Source organism: Anas platyrhynchos, chromosome Z, assembly GCF_047663525.1.
Source record: "Anas platyrhynchos isolate ZD024472 breed Pekin duck chromosome Z, IASCAAS_PekinDuck_T2T, whole genome shotgun sequence".
NCBI classification, from domain to species: Eukaryota; Metazoa; Chordata; class Aves; order Anseriformes; family Anatidae; genus Anas; species Anas platyrhynchos.
Window position 1 is genome coordinate 9,231,864 of NC_092621.1, and position 20,210 is coordinate 9,252,073.

General features: G+C 43.2%; 1 protein-coding gene across 3 annotated transcripts in view; it reads left to right on the forward strand.

Moving 5' to 3' along the window:
• Positions 1-20,210, forward strand: part of DNAI1 (dynein axonemal intermediate chain 1) — a 137,060-nt gene that overhangs the window by 51,676 nt on the left and 65,174 nt on the right. For all 3 annotated transcript variants that reach the window (XM_038170634.2, XM_072031379.1, XM_072031378.1), the window contains exon 13: positions 11,826-12,073. In XM_038170634.2, the coding sequence (XP_038026562.1) occupies positions 11,826-12,073 (248 nt within the window). The remainder of the gene's footprint in view (positions 1-11,825; positions 12,074-20,210) is intronic.

Below are 20,210 nucleotides of genomic sequence, written 5' to 3' on the forward strand. Positions count from 1 at the left end.
CTTTACTGGAGTGTTGTTTATCTAGCTAGCAACAGATCAGCCTTCACAATGAATGTTAAAATTGAGAAAAGTTCAGAGATAAGCCACAGTATGACTTACGTCTGCAACCTCTGCCTTACAGTGAGATACTTAAGCAGCTCATCTTATTAAAGATAAATTTAAGTAGTGATTTGCTTACTGTCCATTAAGTATGTGAAGGGAAAGGAAGGAGATACCTTACAGAACAGAACCTTTTCATCTTACTTAGATATTCATCTAGGATGGAATCTAGCAACTGGAGGTAGAATTCAGGGATCTCAGGGAGCTGGAAATAAATTGACTTTTTGATGGAGGAAGTAATTAAGCATAGGAACAAATACAGAATTTTTTCATCACAATGATCTCCTCTGGCTTTAAAATTTATAAATCTATGTTGGGTTCATGCCATTACTAATTCTAGCAATACATAAGTTACATAAGCAATACATAGTTTGTAAGCTCCTAAAGTTAGATAGCTTGTCATTATTCCTAGGTCAGAATGGTACAAAGAAATTGCATAAGGCCCCATTAAAGGCTTTTTCTTCAAAGACTTTTCTCTTCTGTCTTTTGTTCTGGAGATGAGTAAGGATCATTTTTCAACAGAGGGGATCAGTAAAAACCTGAAGGAAATGTATCTAATGTAAAGTTTTCATTAGAGTTGAAGCTTCTGAGACATCAAAACTCTTCTTAGCTTACCTTTGGCTTTTGCCACTGCACAACAAAAATATGTTGTTCAGTATAACATTTCTCCCTACTGATCAGGACTTAGGGATTTCAGTCATAGCGTTCTGTTCTTCACTTCATGCTTGGTAGTGTTTGGCAGGCTACTAGACTGTCAGAATATAAGCACGAATATCTGGATTTTAGCCTCCACTGACTTGTATCACAGGCTGCTTTAGGTTACGATTCTGTTAGGAATCCTTTAAAATAACAGGTCATTGAAGAATAAGTACAGACTGAATTCTGAGTTTTTAGACACATTGAACACCAGAACAGTACTGTAATCTCTGTATTTTTTTTTCCCCTTGAGTGCTACTTGTTTTGTTCTCAGGGATATCAGTTTCCTGTAATTCAGATGAGAGATGACAAAAGTGAATTTTAGAGTATTGTGGCATAAAATCAACTGCAGAAGGTAGAAGAGAATTACTCGGGGATGCTTAAATCTCTGTATCATTGAAGATTCTAAGCTGTGAATCATATAACTAGCTTGGGTTGTGCCTTCAGCAGCTTTTCTCCACTTCTGTTTTCCTGGCTATAAGATAGGAAGAACATGAATTTTATTTGTGGGGAATGTGAGATTTACTCTGTGCATAGGGCATCCTGAATATTTCAACAGTGTTATAGTGGATTTAGATCACTGCTAAATTTTAGGAATTGAATGCTGTTGGAAAGAGTCTCCTATGCCATAAAAGAAAGGTAGCAGGTATTGCTCTGTGAACTGTTGCCAGCTCATTCAGTCCTGAGTTATTCTCATCAGATTCCTCCAGGTATAAGAGAGCTAAGAAAAGATCCTATTCCAAGTGGGATGTGTTGGCATTCGCCAGTTCCTCTCATGAAATGGTACCCAATGAAATGTTTTCCAGTGCTGCACAAGAGATCTTCATAGAGGGACAGTTGCATCATCTGTCTTATTTGTCTGATGAATACTTAAAGGAGAGGCCAGCACAGTAGATTCTTAAGATGCTGAAACTGTGGATGTCAGATTCTAGAAGTCAAAGCTTTTGGAGTTTGGAGACATTTGACTAAGCCTTCCTGGGTAGCCTTGATGATGTATGACTTTTTAGAAGGACAGGATCACCCCAGCAAAATACCGGGATCTGATTTTCGCACGATGACATGGTATTTGATCTGAAAAGTGTCTGAGTGTTTTGTAGTGTTCAGTTTCCAGCAGGTTGTCTTTGTCTTGCCTAGGGCTAGATGCAGCTCCTTAATGTGTAGGAGCCCAGGTGCACTCTTTTCCTTGCCTTGGCTCACACAGCATAGGAGAGTGGTTTTTTGGAGCAAAACATAATTCCTAGATGCTCTGCATCTCATCCTTAGCTGCAGAGATGCTGGAGGGAAGCCAGATTGCCCATCAGCAGCCTAGCTGGTGTGGACAGGAGGTAATGTGGACCTAAACCCCCCTTTAATTCCCACAGCAAACCCATGGTCTTGACCAGACTTGTAGTTCGGTTTAGCTTGTGTAGTGTGGTTGGCTTCCCGGAGTGGAATCCTACAAAGTTGGCTGTTGCTAGAAAAAGGCGGAAGTTTCTTCTTAGGTTTATAAATACCTGGTGGAAGGGAAAAAAGAAATGTGGAGCCAGACTCTTGAGATAGCAAGAAGTCCATAAGACAAAACTTCTGCACTGTGGGAATGGTTGAACAATGAAAGAGTTCGCCTAGGGAGGCTGTGGAGATACCTCCTTGGAGATAAACAAAAAAACCTGACTTGATACATTCCTGGGCAACATCCTCTGAATGAGTCCATGGTTGGACTAGATATCTCCAGAGGTGTCTTCCAATCTCAGATCTTCATTGATTTTGTGTTTATTTGTTGTGTTTTGTTTTCGTTTTTGTTTGTTTTCCATCCTATTCCCATCATATCTAAGTGTGAGACAAAATTTGGCCCATTGTTTGCACAGGTATTTGATGATTTGTGCGAGCCTTTTGTACCAGTCCCATTCTCTCATAACAGCTAATTGTTGTTCAGAAATTTCACTCGGAAGGATCCTCTCTCTTCTTGCCATTAATTATTCTTTTTTCTTCTGCCTCTGTTATCTGATCAAAGGATTGAAAGCTGTTGCTTTGTTGCTGTATAAGTGGCAATGGACTTTATCTGAGACTAACAAACACAGAATTTACTTTTGTTTTAATTCAGTTTTCTATAAAACTAATAGTTTTGCTCTGAAATTACTTTTAGTAGCTCTTAAAAACCACTTACACTAATCGCCAATCGTATGCTTCACAGATCTGTTTCAGATGCAAAGTATTTCATGCACTAAAAATAAGAGCAGGCCAAAAGAAAAAAAAAAAAAAGAAAAAAGAAAAAGGAAATTACTGTGAGAATAGCTGGTCTATATTCCAGCCATGTACAAAGAGGAATGCTGAAAGATACTGTCCAGATTTAATCATCGATAGCTGGCTTCTGCACAGGGAAGGGGGAAGAGGACCTCTGGGACCACAAATTAATAGGGGCCTAGACAGTCTGCTGGAAAAATACGTCGCTTTTTTAATGCCCTGTTTTTATACACTTTCAGAAGTGTTTGATGTAAACTGCTGCTGAAAATGAGGTGGGGCATGTGTCATAATGGCTGCTCTCATATTCGTTCATGTTTGAAGTATGTTCCCGTGCAAAATTGCCTGCAGGTTGGCCTATGTAACGCTGCTTCTCCTGGGCTCCTCAGTCAAATCTGGGTCTTCTGCCAAATGTCTTCAGAAAAGTTCTCTGAGCTGCAGTATCATTCCTAATTGCCTCCTCCACGGTCTAGCCTGTACGCATCCATCTCATCAGGCATCTGTCTGCTTTCAAGAGGCTGCAGCACCATCATAAAACTCTAATGTGTCTGTCCTTTAATTATAGAATACATAAGCATCTCCTGCAGAGCATGCATCCCCCTCATTGCTCATCAGGTCAGGAGTGCTGAGATGCCGGCAGCCTGGCTTGTTTGCAGTAACAGCAGGCTGGTGTGGTTATCCAAAGGTGGCACATTTATAGAGGTCTGTTAGTGGCGTGATCCTGGGGATTTCTGAATGGTGTGTGCCTCCTGGAAGCCCCCTGCTGCTAACAAGCACTTGGCCACTTGATGGCACTCTTAAATATTTAGTTGGTTGCAAATGCTATTAAATATACCAGATTTTTAGAACAGGGATAGAAGAAAGAGAGCCTCAGGTATTAAATAGTAAACCACTATCAAGATTGCAGCTTAAGCTGACCACAACAAGAAAGGCAGGAGCAAGAGTTCAGCTGGTTGAGACAGCTGCTGCCAAATGTGTGCTGGTAGGATTAGCCCGGCTTCCCAGCTCTGGAGTGCTCTGCGGAGATGAGTGTTGGAGCTGGAAAGTGTCCTTCAGTCCCTGGCTTCTGAAGAGTTTATGCATTATCTGAGATTGTTAGGCTGTCAGTCGGAGGGTCAGAACATGAATGTATTCCAGAAAGCAACAGGAGTACTGCTTTGAATGGTATTGATATGTGGAACTTTTATAGCCCCCATCAGTCACTCTTTTCCTCCCTCTGTGATGTGCATCCTCAGGAGTGCTGTGAGAAGTATGGAGAAGAAGGGACTAAAACCACATTAGCTGTTTGGCACGGCAGGGGCTGGAATACAAATCTCCCTGTTGCCAGTCTTGTGCTTTCATCGTATGGACTCTCTTGCTCTTTTTTAAAAAAACTTTCTTCAGAGTATAAGTTGATACAACATTGGAGCATTTGCACTATTACTATTTGCATTGCAAAACCAAACCTTTATGAGTATCTTTTTTAAAGAAGCGATTTTAAAGTTATTTTAGTGCCTTCTAAACCTATAATGCAAAGTCCTCTCTGATCAGAACGAGAGAAGTCTGGTATTATTTGGAGCATTGCAACCTCAGCCCAATAGCATATTCCTTTTCTTTCTAGCGCTCACCTGCTCTCCTTCGTGTGAAGCAGGGGAGAGCCAAGCTGCAAGTCAAACACTCCTGCTATTTTTGGGAAGTCTTTTCATCCTGTTCTCCCCTGTTCTTGTTTGCCTCTGAGCCTCTGCTGTAGCAAGCAGTGACAAACAGTGTGTTTCTCCAGGTGTTTCCTACATCTTCAGTTTTTGTTGTCCCAGATGACTGCAGCATCTTTTGTATTACTTTGCCAGACGGTGTTTTAGGATAAGATGCAAACATTTGTGACAGCTCATTTCCATACAGGCTGTTTTTATCTATCGGTCTGTGCTTCTGAAGTGTGTGTCTTGCCTCTGACATGTGTGGAGCCTGCAGCAGTTATTAGGACTGTGGCACGGCCTCAGGTTGTGTATAAATTACAGCCTGCCTCGTCACCTGTCAATTTTGTCTTTTGCAAAATGTCCAAAAGATGTCAAAATCCTGTTTCTTCTCACTTCTACCCAAACTGCAAGTTCTGTGGTGCCTAAGCAGAGCCACAGCTGTTTAACGTTAACACAATCAAGAGTACCAGGAATTTGTCCAGTGGCTGGGGAGAGGTGTCAGGCAGAATGATAAATGTGACATTCAGACATCTGAATAAACCACAATGATCTGTGATTTGCCTACGCTGGACTGATGGGATTGCTCTGAGCTTGCAGAGTTTGCTGCTGACCGGAGGGCGTATGCTCATCCCTGGGGCTGCGAAATGCCCAGCCCAGCACCAGAGGTCTCAGCAGCAGGATTCAACTTCCACTGACAGATGTCAGGAAATAAACGCCAGTGGAGATACCAGCTGAGACAGTGTCTCAGAGGGAGTGCTGTCGAGATCAGTGGTGGCCCTGCAGCTAGGCATTATTTTTGTTGGTCCTCTGGATGGAAATATAAACTCACAACAGATGAAATGTGTGACTGATGAAAAGGCAGGTGGAGTTGTAAATCACGCTGTGAACTGGGCTGTTGTACAGAGTGATTAATCTTGTTGTAAATTGGAATTATAAAAACCAAATGCATTTTAATGCAGCCAAATATAACATTATATCTCTCTAAACAAGGAGGAGTGCTGTGTCTTGGAAGGCAACAACTCTAAGAAAATAAAAAAATAAAGGAGGCTTTTGTGGACAAGCAATAAATTTGAGTTCCCAGTGTGATATTTTGGCAGAGGATGAACATGATCTTGGAGTGCAAACAGGGACTTCTGGGTGGCAGCAGAGAGATGGTTTAAGCATGAGTGAGGCTGATACTGGAATATTAAGTTTGATTCTGGAGCCAGTGTATTTCAGGGGATGCAGAAATACCTGGAGGTAGTTGGTAAAGAGCCCCAGGCTGATTCAAGTGTTGCAGAAGACGCCTTAAAGGTGGAGAGAGAACAATGTCCAGTTAAAATCCTGGCTGCAAGTGAATTTTGCCTCGGCAGCATAAGTCCTAGCTATGTTATGTCCTCCACGTATCTGTGGAAAATTTCTTAATATTCTACATTTCTCCACATCTGCTGAGAAGTGGCTTTGCAGCTGTGAGGGCAGTGCCTGTGACTGGTGTGGCAAAGCTTGTGATGGTTCCCAGCCTTTTGCTGAGCTCTGTGCCAGGCTGGTGAAAATAAATAGGATTTTTGAGTTCAGGCTGTGAAGGTTATCAAAAACATACTGAAAGGTGACTAGCATTCAGTTTTCAAGTATCTTAAGGAAGAGAAAGTGCCAGATATGAAAGAAGTCTTTCATCCAACGGAGATAAGCAAAGAATTAATAGTGATAAGCCAGACAAGGCCAATAAGGAGTTAGGTGCAACTTTTTAATCACTCAGAGTGATCAAGAATTCAAACAAACTACGAAATGAAACAATGGCCTCTCTGTCTCTTGAGATCTTCAAGTGAAGAATGCACGTACCAGCCAAAACCGAGCTACAGGGTTCAGAGCAGGATATACCTGTAACACTTGTGAGCTGTGAAATAGAGAAGGCCAAGCTTTCTGGCCCTGAGCTACAAAGTAATGAATTCTCAAAACATTTTCTTTTCTGGGAAGGGACTGTTGAGGTGGTTTGGTGTTAGTCTTTTCCCTGCCCACAGTGTGGTTCCCAGCCGGATCCACAGTGATCAGGGTTTGTATCAACACAGCCATATACTTGGGTACTTGTGGAGTCTCTAAGAAGTAGAAATAAAATGGGCACCAGTGATTTCAGTTTAAATCTCTTGGGGATCCTGCGATAGGGCCACCTTGAGCAGAGCCCTATGAAGTCCTGGTTCTGCACCCTGTTCTTACAGCTTGCTGTAATGTCTTGGACAGTCCCTCGCCTTTCTCTTTCCCTTGGCTGTAAGAAGCAGTGCTGCAGATGCTTGCTCGAAGCACTCTGAAGTGCTATAAAACTTCCAGTTATTATTGTTAGTCCTCACAAGCCTTTGAAAACACATTCAACACATGTCCAAACTCTCTGAGCTCCTTGGAAAGATTTGTTCTTTTCTGATTTTTCTCGACTTTTGGCATACAGCAAAGCCTGGAGTGCCAGCCGTTTCCTTTCTTACAGCGTGCCCATTCTGCGACCGCAGGGAAGTGTGGAGTTGGCAGAGCTATTTCAGTAAGCGAGGAGAGAGTCTTGCTGAAGCAGCACACGCTCACCCAGCATGTTCCACAGCGGGGTAGATGAGCCTGTGCTCAGTGCCACGCTGCACAGGTTTTGCTCACTGAGAGAGAAAAAAAAACGTATTGAGAATTCATTAATTTGTGTCTTGCTCTGTCATCTGTGCCATGCAGGCTGTAGCACAGGCATATGCTTAGGCTGTGCACAGGGTTTTACAGAACTGAGTATTAATTATACTTTGCTTGGGGACATTTGCTGGCCTGCAGATAACCTTTTTTTGTCCTCTACCCTTTAAATATTTGAAAGGTGAGTAAACAGCTGAGCCACTTCTTTGGGTACCCTAACTTTTGTTGTTGAAACTGATCTCTTCTCCCTGGAGGAGATCACATAACCGGGTATAAAGCACAGCCAGCCCCCTCCCTTTGCTGCTCAGAAATCCAAGCCTAAAGGAGAGAGCCCCAGCCTGCAAGCTCATCAAAGTGTGGGCATATCTAGGAAAGGAATGTAGATGTGCTTGTGCAGCTGTGATGCTCAGAACCAAGCAGCTGTTCACAGCCATGCTTCTCCTTCTTGCTTCCTTTTTTAGATGGGCTATTGGAGGAGAAAGGATGGGTTTTAGCAGTGGCGTTTCCTTTTAGGATGGTGATTCCTCAGTCCAAGCCATATCAGTGAGACAGCTGGTGGTCTTGATTGAAAAAAGACATGTATCATAGGATCTAAGATGTGAGGCTGTAGCGTTTGGGCTTCTAAATCCTCCAGAGAGAGGATAATTTGCCAGTCTATGACATAATAATCTATAGCACTACCTTCCTGGGTGGTAAAAATCTCGACACTGACTTGTGACCATTGAGAGTTCCCACTCTGAGATTTACTACATATAAATGGGATTTACCCTGAGCATTGTAACTGACACTGGCTTCTAACTTGAGGATACTGTTGAGTTGAGCTTCCAGGTTTGGCCACCAAGCATTTTGTAAGAAATGGAGGAAAAACACACATGCCTTATGGACTTTTTGTGAAGCAAGCACGAAAGATGAAGCAAATCAAAAATTTCCATCCAACAACCAAAGTATTTTGATCTGATATCAAATATTTATTTAAAAGCTTTTAAATTAATCTAAGAAAAATATAAATGAATAATCTGTTAAAACAAGCACTAAGTAAATATCAAAGTGAAATATTTAAATGCTTTTCAAATTTTTTTTGTTTTGCATGAGGTATTTGGTGATACTGCAGTGATATTCCAAGGTACTGTGCTCCCATTAATATTTTTTTGAAAAGGATTTATGTCGAATCTGCTCAGCTCTGTATGGAAATACAGACAAATGTTTTAGATAGCAGTGATAGTTGGTTTGAAACCTGTGTCCGATTGCATGTGATACAGGCTCAGTTCTCCAGGTTGAGACCAGTAATAATGCTATTGCATCTTACGTTAGCAAAGCTTCTCTTCCCATATACACTTGTTACATGTCAGGGTTTGAAATGTAACCTCTGCTCAGATGAACACTGAGGATCCTCATCACATACAGCTCTTCCTCATTACAGCAAGAGTCTGCTCAATCCTCTTTTTGCTGTACAGCCTTGCATCTCCCTGCACTAGAGAAGAAAATCTCCTGCTGGCATGCTTGTCAGAATAACTGTCTGGTGTCTCTAGTGTCTCCAGCCCTTGTATCTCAGAAAAAGAGCCACATTTCAATTTGTGCTTTGTGGGTCTGCATAGGGCAGATGCTCTCGGCTCTTCCAGTGCATCCTGGTGCATCCGTGCAGCGCAGCGCAGCTGCCTCAGCTCTGATGTTGCTGCTTTCAGCTCCTGCAGCGGTGCAGCCACTGCCAGCTTTGGGTCTGTGCCCTTGGCTTTGCCATGTGCTCTGTGTTCTTCTACCATTGTTTCAGTGGGCTACCTGTGTCCTCAGAGAAAGACCACACAAGATTTGGGGCACACTGCAGCGCTCTGCTAGGTTTTGCTGAAAAACACAGGCCTTTTTGGTGAAAAGCCTGTGCTTTACAGCTATATCACAGATGTGTTGCTTTGGGTTATGTGTTGTTCCCTTCCATTCTGTAGTATGGAATATCACTAATGAAAGAGGGCTATTTTTTTCCATTTGTCAAAGAACATGTAGGTATGTTACAGCCTAGGACTCTGGGTGAGATTTCACCCCTAATTGAAATAGATTTGTATGCCTGCTCTCTCAGAAGGTTATTGTTTTACTTGGATTTATGTGCCATGCTTCAGTGTTAATTGTGGATTATTCTCTTCACTTTGCCTTTCATCAGACATAAGCTGTACATTAGCAATCACATTATGCAGACTTATGTGCAGTATTCACACACTGTGAGTTTTAACCCACATCCGCTGTATTTCATAACATACAGGAGGCAATGGGTGGGATTCAACTCTGGGATTAAGATGAGTTTTAACAGTCAGTGGAGGCTTGGCTATTACAGTCACTGGAGCACAGAGAATAAATCAGCAGACAAAATATAGGAATCTTCTCTAAGGTGGGTTTTCTGCATTTAGGGGGAATTAGATAGATTTATCTCTGTGGATCACAATGGGAGCTTAGCCTCTGAGTGCTCAGACAGACAGCTGCAGGTAGACCTGCATTTGGGTGTCTTAATCTGCAAACTGAATCCCATGTTTCACTCTGTTAGGTCTTGTTCTTGGGACCTTGCTTTTCCATTCAGGCTAAACTCCATGGAGGCTTGCTGATGCTGCTATTTTTCCTAATTAAATGCCTGCTCCCTCATTTGAAGAATGTAGCTGGCCTGTGATACTGCCAGACCAGCAAAGAAACACATCCAGAAATCAATTCGGATCTTTGGTGGGCTGATTCACCCTCTGAAGGTGTGTCTCTGAGCTGTCTGTGCAGAGAGCATGGGCGACAGCCATCTGAAGCCCCTCAGTTCAGTGCCAACGGAGAGAAAACAAATATGTGCCACAGACTTTTTGTAAACATGCCTGGCTGGCTGTTCAGCACACTCCAGGAGAAATGAGCATGTGAATCAGCTCTAGTTCAAAAGTTATCTAACGGATTTGACTTTCTAGTCCATTCTGATGTGAGTCATTCCTGGTAGGTCATTTCCACAGCCTTTCCAAGTGTTTTTGCTGCTGGGGAGGGGAGGGATTCATCCTTATCAGAACCAGACCTCAGCCTAATACCCGTTCAATGATATTAACTGGCTTAGAACAAAGAATTCTGTGAATTCTAAGGACAGAGCAAACCGCTGATGGAGAAAACATGTTCATTTCCTTTCAACTAGAATTCTAAGAATCAGCTGCTCTCTCTTCCAAAAAAATGTGTTAATAATATTATTTGGGTTCAAATATATTTAAAGCGATGCCAGTATTGAAATCTCACCTTTCTGCAAAATATTTCTTTTCCCTGCTTCACCCCAGTGTACAGAAGGACCTGTGAAAAGGAGTGCTGCATACTTGGAAAGCTAGACCATTTCCACCTTCCAAATACAAAGCAGCACGAGTTGTTTTATTGATGTACGGGTTGCTTTATTAATGCTTTGGATGTTGTATGTGGCCCTGATAAATTTGAGGCAAGTAACATCTGCACCTGTGTGCTGATTTGGGATCAGCCTGCTGCCAAGGAAAGTTCTCTGAAGTTAGTGTTATCACGGGGGTACACATTTACCAAGTCCTTATCCTGCAGGTTGGTCAAAATGTCAGGCAGGGCAAGAAGCACTTTTAAAAGGAAATGACTGCTCTGGAAATAAGATGCATGGTAGGTACTTAAATCACAGAAAACCATAAATCTGTTTCCCATATACTATGTACCAGACGGCATTTGACAGGAAAAAAAGTGTTTGGAGAGATAGCTAGGATGCCCTCAGAGTGAGCACTGTGTTGATAGATTAGGAAAGCTCCTCCTTTGCTTCTGGAGAGCTTATCTGCATCAACAGCTTTTCTTCCCCTTTAAATGAATTTGGAAATTGTTTTTTAGACGAGCAAAAAGCTTGAGAATTGCAGAGGACAGTCAGGACATAAGAAAAAAAAATAAGAAAAAAGAAATAGTCCTATTGAGAATAGGGAGAGCTAATTTCAGGCAGCATTAAGAGGTGAAAGTAAGCAGACAAAAAGGGGAGGGGGAAGTTTTAGCAAGAGAGAGCTTCTATGCCAAACAAAGAGGAGATGTTAGACATAAGCTGAAAATAAAGCTGCAATGACTTGTGCATTGTACAGTTATGTGTAATGGCAGTGGAAATGATGCTTTACAGATACTTCAGTGAAATGCTTTTCATTGAAGAAAGAGGGGAGGCTTTAATATCAAATACTGCCAATGTGTGCAATATTAATGAAATTCAAGCATAAGGAAAGAAGTGTCCAGGAGGTTCAGATACACTTTTTTTCCAAGGCTCTTAAGCCTCCTCCTAGAAATAAACTGCTAAAACAGTAGTTTTTCTGCATACGCATGTTGTCCCCACATACCTGACATATCAATGAAGAAAAGGCTGTTAAGATGCGGGCACCCCACCTTGACCATTTAGTCCTGTGATTGATGTCTTTCCCAGATAGCCTTGCATGCAGGTTGATTTTAGGCATAGGTGAGTGCTCTCAGATCATATATTGCAATAGCAAAGAATCTTAGAAACTGATTTAACAGCAAAAACTCCTTCATGTTTAGATGACTTCATGAAGCAGAGCCATGGCATGCTCCTGCTCTACACCATGAAGAACCCCTCCTTCCCGGAGTATGTCTTCAGCAGTGAGAGTGGCATCATGTGCCTGGACATCCACAATGACCACCCCTACCTCGTGGCAGTGGGCTTCTATGACGGCAACGTGGCCATCTACAACCTGAAGAAGGCAACCTCCCAGCCCAGCTACAAGAGTAGCGCTAACTCAGGAAAGCACACGGATCCGGTGTGGCAGGTGAGGGTGCTCCTCTTTTCCTCTAACTGGACTTTTAATTGGGCTGAGTTCAGGTACAGCAGGAAAAAAGTGCTGTATGGGCAGAGATGTTGGTTTAATACATGTGTTAGTGATTGACACTTATTTCAAGCTGATTTTGAAATATGCAGGAAAGCAAAGAAATTGCAAGAATTCTTGGTCTTCAACAGAGATTAAATGTGAGCAAAACTTTGTTTAAAGAATTATTTTTTTTAAGTCTTAATTATTATAAGTGATTTCTGTTTTGGGAGGAATTGATGTCCTCTTTATAACACCATGCAATGCCGTTTATGTTCCAAATATGAAACCAAAGGGTAGCAAGTAATGAGCAGAATGTAAAACAGCATATCAGCCCTAAAAGAGAACTATCTTGGGCACGCACACGCAGGGAGAGCTGTCTGTGGAACTGGTTGTCACTGAGATTCAAAACACCCTATCCTGTGGTTGATCTTGAAGTTTTCTAGTGAATTAAGAATTGTGATGTGCAGGTAATGCTCTTAAAGTAATGTCTCTTAAAATGCCTCCATGCATCTGTCACAGAAAGCCTCCAGGGAGATGATATTGTAAAGGACTGAGCAAAATATGTTGCTACGTCCAGCTAGCTTTGTAATTATGTCTACAGGGTAACCTGAGTTAAGATTGAAGCACTGTATGTGCTTCTGATCTCATTCATAGAAGTAAAATTGTGGCAGCGCAGATTTTAACATGGTCTGTGTGATCCTGCTGAGGGGCAGTGATATGTGTTTGTTTTGCTAGCTTGAACTTAGAGGTATTGTTGCCAAAGCTATTGCTCTAAACTGATTTAGGCTTTCTTGCCTAATTCAGTCATACCTCTATGCACGTTGTCAATATTCCTTGCACTTTGGCACGTCGCGTGTGGTTTGTCCCCCAGATGTGGCTCCTTGTTATTGCATCTTGCAGTCAAAATCTGAGAAATCAAGGGATCCTGATGGGACTGCAGATGAATGTGGCACTTGCCAAGAGCAGGACCGGTGCTTGCTATAAACAGAGAGGTTATGCAAATGTAACATTTCAGAGAACACCTGAATTTTATATTTGCTGCTTGTCTGGCCAAAGCTTTTCCCCTAGCAAACATTTGTAGTTTTTCTTACAGGTTTACATGGTACCGCAGGAGAGGGTTGTTATCATTGTACAATGTGTCATGCACACACACACACAAAAACTGCCATTACACATGCAAATCCCAGAGGGCAGAGAACTCCAAGCTCCTCCTGTTGCCTTTAGGGTTCCAGTAAAAAACAAACAACGACAACAACAACAAACACAACAACAAACTGTCAATATAGTTAAGTTGTACATGCAGCTTTTTATGACCTTGCTGCAGCATCCTACAGGTGGTCACAGTTGTTACTGTACACTGGAGATGCCAGAATCACAGATCATTTGTGATTTGTTCCCCAGATAATATTGGGAAGGACAGAGTATGCTCAAAATGGCTTTATCCATACAGAGCAGAAGCTGATACACTCTGCAGTCTTTAAGGGGCTTTTAGAAGTAGGTTTATGTGTAGCTCTTGACAGCAATGTGGCTGTCACAGGGGTGAAAAAAATTATTAGGCACTCAAGGGAGATAGCTCTGCAGAGGAAAGAAGCTACCTCATGGGTATGGACAGACATAGGTATGAGTAGCCTGTAATTCCCGTTTGTTTTATTTCCAAAGGTCAAGTGCTGAGAATCATTCTCCGTATTTTTCCTCCATAGTAAAGTACCTGTATTTTTAGTAAACTTCAGAGTTTCTTACTTACCATGCCATAAAATTGAGTGAGCAGAAGTAGTAATAAGGTGATCACACAGCTTTCAGGAAAAGCGCTTGTACATCTGTTGGAAAGATCTGAACTGCAGGTATTTGTCAACATCAAGCAAAAAGTTTAGAAAGGGTTTTCTCTCATTTTGATGGGAGAAAGTTAGACTTGAAGGATGATTTGTTATGTTGAGACACTGGATAGTTTTTCCTCATTCAACATCTAATGGTTCTAGAAAGTGATGTCTCGTTTTCCAGGTTTGGTTTAAAGATGCGCTGTTCTCTCCCACCAGCACCCCAACTAGTCTGAAGCCTGTTCTTTGTCTAGACTACCCCGTGCAGTCCTCACTTACATAGAAACTGCAAGCCCATGACTTTGAAGACCAATCAGAAAAGTAACAAAGCTCTCCTGAACAATTAAGAGCCTTTGTTCTCTCTGGGCTGCCTGGTTCCTTCCTTTTCAAACAATGCAGCCCTTTCACAGTGGAAGCAAAATGGAAAGTGAGTAAAACAGCCCGACAGCTCTTTTCTTTTCCATTTCATCTTCACTAAATTAGTAATATCTCGGTAAGTTTGCATAAAACAATGCCATTGTAACATATCCCATTATTAAGAACAAAATAATATAAAATTTCTGATTCTTTCACCTAAGAGTGAGTTCATCTGCCTAATACTGGTTCCTGTATTTTTAAACAGCATAGCAATGGCTTCTGATGGATTTGGCAAGTGTCTTTCATGGATTAAGCCCTACTGCAGTATAAATAAGGGAAAGTTCTGGTTTGTTTTAAATTAGACATTTCTCACTCCTTACTACCAATGGATTAAATTCTAAAGTCAGAACTCCAAAAAAGGAAAAGAGGAACAAATGAGCACATGGACATGCAAATGTATATGCATGCAGCACAGTGTGCCTAATACAGCCACCAAAGCCTTAGGTCTTACAGGAACATAGAATTGGAAATATTCTCACAGGTCAGTGAGTTAAGACCTCTGCCTTGGCAAACACCTGCTTAAAAGAGTCAGCTCCTGGGAAACTGTGCTAAACCTGCCGTGTTCTGCTGGGCAAAAGCCTTTGTGAGGTTAGGCTAAATCCCACCTTAACTGAAATAATGTTCTAAGTGATAAGCAAAAGCTTCACACCCATCATCTCTGATCATCATCATTTTAGGAAAAAATTTCTTCACTCAGAGGGTGGTGAGGCCCTGTCCCAGGCTGCCCAGAGGAGCTGTGGCTGCCCCATCCCTGGCAGTGCTCAAGGCCAGGCTGGATGGGGCTTTGGGCAGCCTGGGCTGGTGGGAGGTGTCCCTGCCCATGGCAGGGGACTGGAATTAGATGGTCTTTAAGGTTGCTTCCAACCCAAACCACTCTGTGATTCATTCTATGATCTCTACCACTGAGTGCTCCTAGAAAGCAAGTCCCTGGACAGGGTGTCTGCTTCAGGCAGTGGCTGAGTCCCAGAGCTTGGCTCTGGCTGTTAACCAGGGTGGCCCAAGTGGTACAATTTGACTAGACTTGGGCATGTGGAGCCCACGAGAGCAATATCCTGAGAGAGGCTCTCAGCATAGAGGCCCCCTCTCTTTGTCAGTCTTTGAGCTATGTTTTTATTTTTCTCCTGTCTTTTAAAAAATAAATATGATGATTAGTCTTTATAGCTGAGAACAGTGCTTTTTTTTCCTATTCTTTATCCCTGGAATGTATGAAATATTTTAGATTTGAAGCGTTGGGAAGCTGGAGAAGTTCAGAAACAGGGATTGGTAATAAGCTGTCGCCTGCGTCAAAGTTTTTCTTCTGTTCAGTCTCTCTCTTAAAACACTTCTTATTCAACAGATTTGTTTCCACCGTGTGCTTCTAGTCCACTTCACAACAAAACAAGGACTTTCTTTCTGCTTGCTGCTGGGATTAGTACAGTGACAGTACTGCTGCAGGGGATTGGATTTTTTTTTTTTCACTTGCACACCATCAGAATTGCTAACTGAATTCCCAGTGCAGAGTGTTGACCCTAAGATCTGCAAAAGGAATATTTCTTTTGGCTGTGCTTAGAGGAAATCTCAGCTGTGGCAAGCTTGCCCATGTGCACAGCTTGGTTTGGGACTGCTGTGGAGAGATCACTGGTCAGAAAAACAACTTGGTTCATTGTTAACTTACTGAACCTGATCTTGCCTGCTGGGGAGCTGACACCATGGAGCTTCAGATGGCATCCTGAAAGAATTATTTTCTGCCTTCTGTTCATGCACAGGGGGAGAAAGGGCTGGCTGCTGCTTGCTAACTCTTCACCAAATGCTACTCAGGTTAAATATGATGCTCATGCTTAAGACCAAAAGGACAAGGAAGCATGGTAATAGTCTGCAAACTGCCAAAGGAAACCAGAGGGAGTGCCAGCTTCTATACTAGTTTCCCATTTGAATATGTGGAAGTCCCATCTCAAAAGTAAACCACATAAAATACACCTGAGACTCTCTTACAGTAATTTGCCCTGCAATTTTTTGATCTCTTCTTCAGCTCTACTTTCTGTATTGAAATCTAAGTCCTTAAATAGCTCTACAGTGAATCTTGGCAGTTCATGAAGCCACTCCAGACTCACCTGATGGGGTCTTGGTTTGCTGATGGAAGTAAATGAGTTCAGTTTCAGAGACCCTTTAAAGTCAGCACAACCTGCTGTTCTCCACCCCACTCCATGCTGCTGGAAAAAATTCTTCACTCAGAGGGTGGTGAGGCCCTGTCCCAGGCTGCCCAGAGCTGCTGTGGCTGCCCCATCCCTGGCAGTGCTCAAGGCCAGGCTGGATGGGGCTTTGGGCAGCCTGGGCTGGGGGGAGGTGTCCCTGCCCATGGCAGGGGGTGGAATTATATGGTCTTTAAAGTCCCTTCCAAACCAAACCACTCTGTGATTCTATGATTCTATGAAGCTGATTGTATTCACTGCACCTAGGAGAAAAAAAAAAAAAAAGCATTTTGTTCATAATTTCCTGTCAAACCACCACACTGTTTCATTTCTGATGATGGCCACTCTCCTAAATCTGTCATCTGCAGTCAGACAAACAGCTTTTGCAGCTTGCTTTGCTTCATAGATGTTACTGCTTCGCATAATATTTTGTTCCTTTGGCTTCAGGCAAATAAAGAGTTTGATGCAACGAAAACAAAACAAAAAGAAAAGACAGAAGGTTGCTATCAAGGTCAGAATAAAGATCAGCTGTCTCAGAACAGGCTTGACTCCCTTCCTTCTGCCTTCACTGCTAAGGAGCACAAAATGGGTGTTTGCTGGGGACAGTTCAGTGATAAAGCCTCATTCAACTCCATAAGAATACTGTTAGGGAATAGCTTCAGAGGAGAAAGAGAAATTTGGAGAAGAAAGGAGAGCAGTGGAAACCTGACACCAAGATGGATGGACAGGAGACAGGGATGAGGAGAATCAGTCTTGAGAGCTGGCAAGTGGGAGAATGTGGCCCGAAGGGATAATACAGCAGAAACCTGCAGACAAGGATGGTTCAGCACCAAACCTCCAGGGTAATAAAGCCAGTCGCATCTTGTAGTGGGTCATTGCAATGTCTGAACAGAAGACCTTCATCACCACCTCAGGCTTTCTCCTACTTTTCTCCTGCTGCCAGCCCTGTCTTGCATTCCTGGCCCAGTGCAAGCAAGGCAAAAAGCCTTATTCACCTCTTACATCCCAAGAGTAAAGCAGGATGCTGTACCCTCACCTAAGAGTCAATACCTCACTTCAGTCTTTCAGTACAAGCACAGAAGAACAGAGGTGTGGGAAGAGCATCCATGGGCCAGCCAGGGGGTATTTGGGGCCCAGAGAACTCAACTGGACAGACGCTTCCCTGCTGGGGCAGTCCTATTGCCAGCAGTGAGCTCTGAGTCCAGGGACAGGCTGCTGCAGCATCAGCTGTGCTGGTCTGTCGAGGATTTGCCACTGTGCTCCTTGCTGCAGCACCACGAGGCACGTTGTGGCTCTCAAACACCTGTCCTGTGTTCGCTCCCTTGTCCTCTCCTGGAGGGAAGTGTGGGCAGGAAGGGCTGTGCTTGGGAAGGGCCAGATAATTGCTGTAGAAAACGTGGTAAAGAACAGCAGCTTTCTGGTCCTTCTCAGTTGCTGGGAGCTCACTGCAAAATCAAAACCCAGGTGGAGGATACCCTGTCTCCCACACAGTCAAGTTTCACTGCTCTCAGGGAAAGCTCTGATGGGCTGCACGAGCCTATCCTGAAGCTTTAGGTTCGTTTAGGCATGGTGGAGGTGGTGGAAAGTGCAAGGCACTACTGTGGCAGAAATGCTGGATAAAATCTTTTGCTTCGTGTTTGTACCTTGTTGAAAACATTTTAATGCTTTTTGAGCCACTTTAAGGTTAGAAAAGGTAAGTGTCTAAATGTTTCTTCCTCAGTATCTTTGACAATAATGGACAAAATCACTGTTCTTTTAACTTCAGTATTGTATTTTTTGAGATGGTATCAGGCTGTACCTTTTGGATATTCAGTTTCTGTAACTGGCTATTTTATAACTGTGCTTTGGGTATGGATTCTTGCAGGTTAGAATTTCTCTTGCAAAAGCACTGAAACCCTCCCTTGCAGATCATGTAGCGTTTATCTAAAAAGGTGTTTTTTTTTCCACTTTGATGCTGCTTTTCCCTCTGTACTTTATACAGATGCTCAACTTATTTTCTGCCTTCTGCTCTCACTGCTGCTTGCTTAATAGATTCTTCTCTAGGTATTGTTCTTCTCTCTCCCAGTCCTTTTACTTGAGATCCAAACCTTCTTACTGTGGATTTTCAGGTTGTTTGTAAGCAAAGTCTATGTAGTTTTATTTGCCTTTTAGTTGTACTGATGCTTGTTCGTTGAGAAACCTTCACTCATAAAATTTGAGAGTCACTTGTAAAATGTAAGTCTTTAGACCTTGGGACGTTGGAATGTGTTAGCCCACGCTTTCAAAGGGCAGAGAAGTTGTAATGCATTTGTTTGATTGCTTAGATCTTTGAATCCTGCTCTGCTGCTTCAGAGCAGTCACAAAAGTTAACTAAATATTTAACAGAAACCAGGAAGCTGTGTTGGATCTTTGTGGAAAAAATGTGTTTCTGCACTGGCCTGTAAAATGTGACTGCTGATTGCTGGATCCTCAAAATAGATGGAGCAAGCAGCCAGAGTGGATGGCTCTTACTGGCAATGATGCAGCCTGTGAACAGCAGCGTGCTTCTCCGAGGAAGATGAAACAGTGATGAGGGAGCGATAAGGGCAGAGCTAAACGCAAGCTGAGCAGGATGGTGCAAGCGAAGTCACCCAGCTGTGTAGCGGGAAGTAGGGAGCAGGGGCTGCCACGGCTTCCACCCTTCTCCTGCCGCCGTGGTGAGCTCAGTGGTCGGGGATGCTCAGCACCTGGCAGGTCCTGGGGCCAGCTCTCCCCGTCCCTGCTGTGAGCCTGCTCGGCCCTGCGATGACGGGAGCCTTCTGTCAGGCACATTACAGATGCTGTCTCCGATTTAGCAGCATCATACAGCTTGGGGATTTGGATGCGAGCCTGCCTGTTGTGTGTCTGCTGTCCCTGAGCACGGAGCGGGGGAACTTCTTATTTTGTCTGTAAATTGGAAATCTTGCTCAATGAGCACAGTCAGAATTGAAACCGGGAGCTGTGAATTGCAATTGGTTAAATACCCCTGAGCTTTGCTGGCCTCTGGCACCCATCATTCAGCTGCATGCTGTGTGTGACATGGGAGCACCACCGTTGACAGGACAAACAGGAGAGAGTCTAATGGCTGGGTCCTTGCTCCTCAGCTGTTAACATACCAGCCTAATAAATACAGAGGGAAGTGCTGTGAGAGGAATAAGTAAGCAGATTCCTGGTGAAATGCTGTACAAAGCAGAGCATCCGACTCCCAGCAGGAGGAAAACAAACTGAAAGTAGGGCCAGCCCTTATCCAGTGCTATTTATAACCGAGCTCTGCTTCCTCCAGATAAATCTGAGTCTCTGAAGCATGAGCAATGTACAAGCCCCAGGCTGGGCCTTTGCCCTGTATCAGCGTTACTCCCATGGCCATGCTCTCTGCTCAGCTTCATGCTGCGTCCCTCCCTCTATCACTGAATGTGCTTTTTGATAGAAGAGGTTTCTCTGCCCTCTTTATGCATCCCAAGTTAATGTGTGGTGTTTGAAGGTGCTGGTGCAGTGGGTCTGATTCCTCACTCCTGTCACAGCTTAGGGCTGTGAGTCCCAGGGTGATGCTATCAAGGTGGGAGGCAGTTGATCTAGCTATGGGAGAGAAGTGATTTTCCAAAGAGGAGTGTTTTTGGGGTTAAATGTGAAATGGGATTTATTTTACAAGGAGTCTACAGTGCTGATAAACACATCTGAATGTTTTCCTTCAGCTATCAGGAA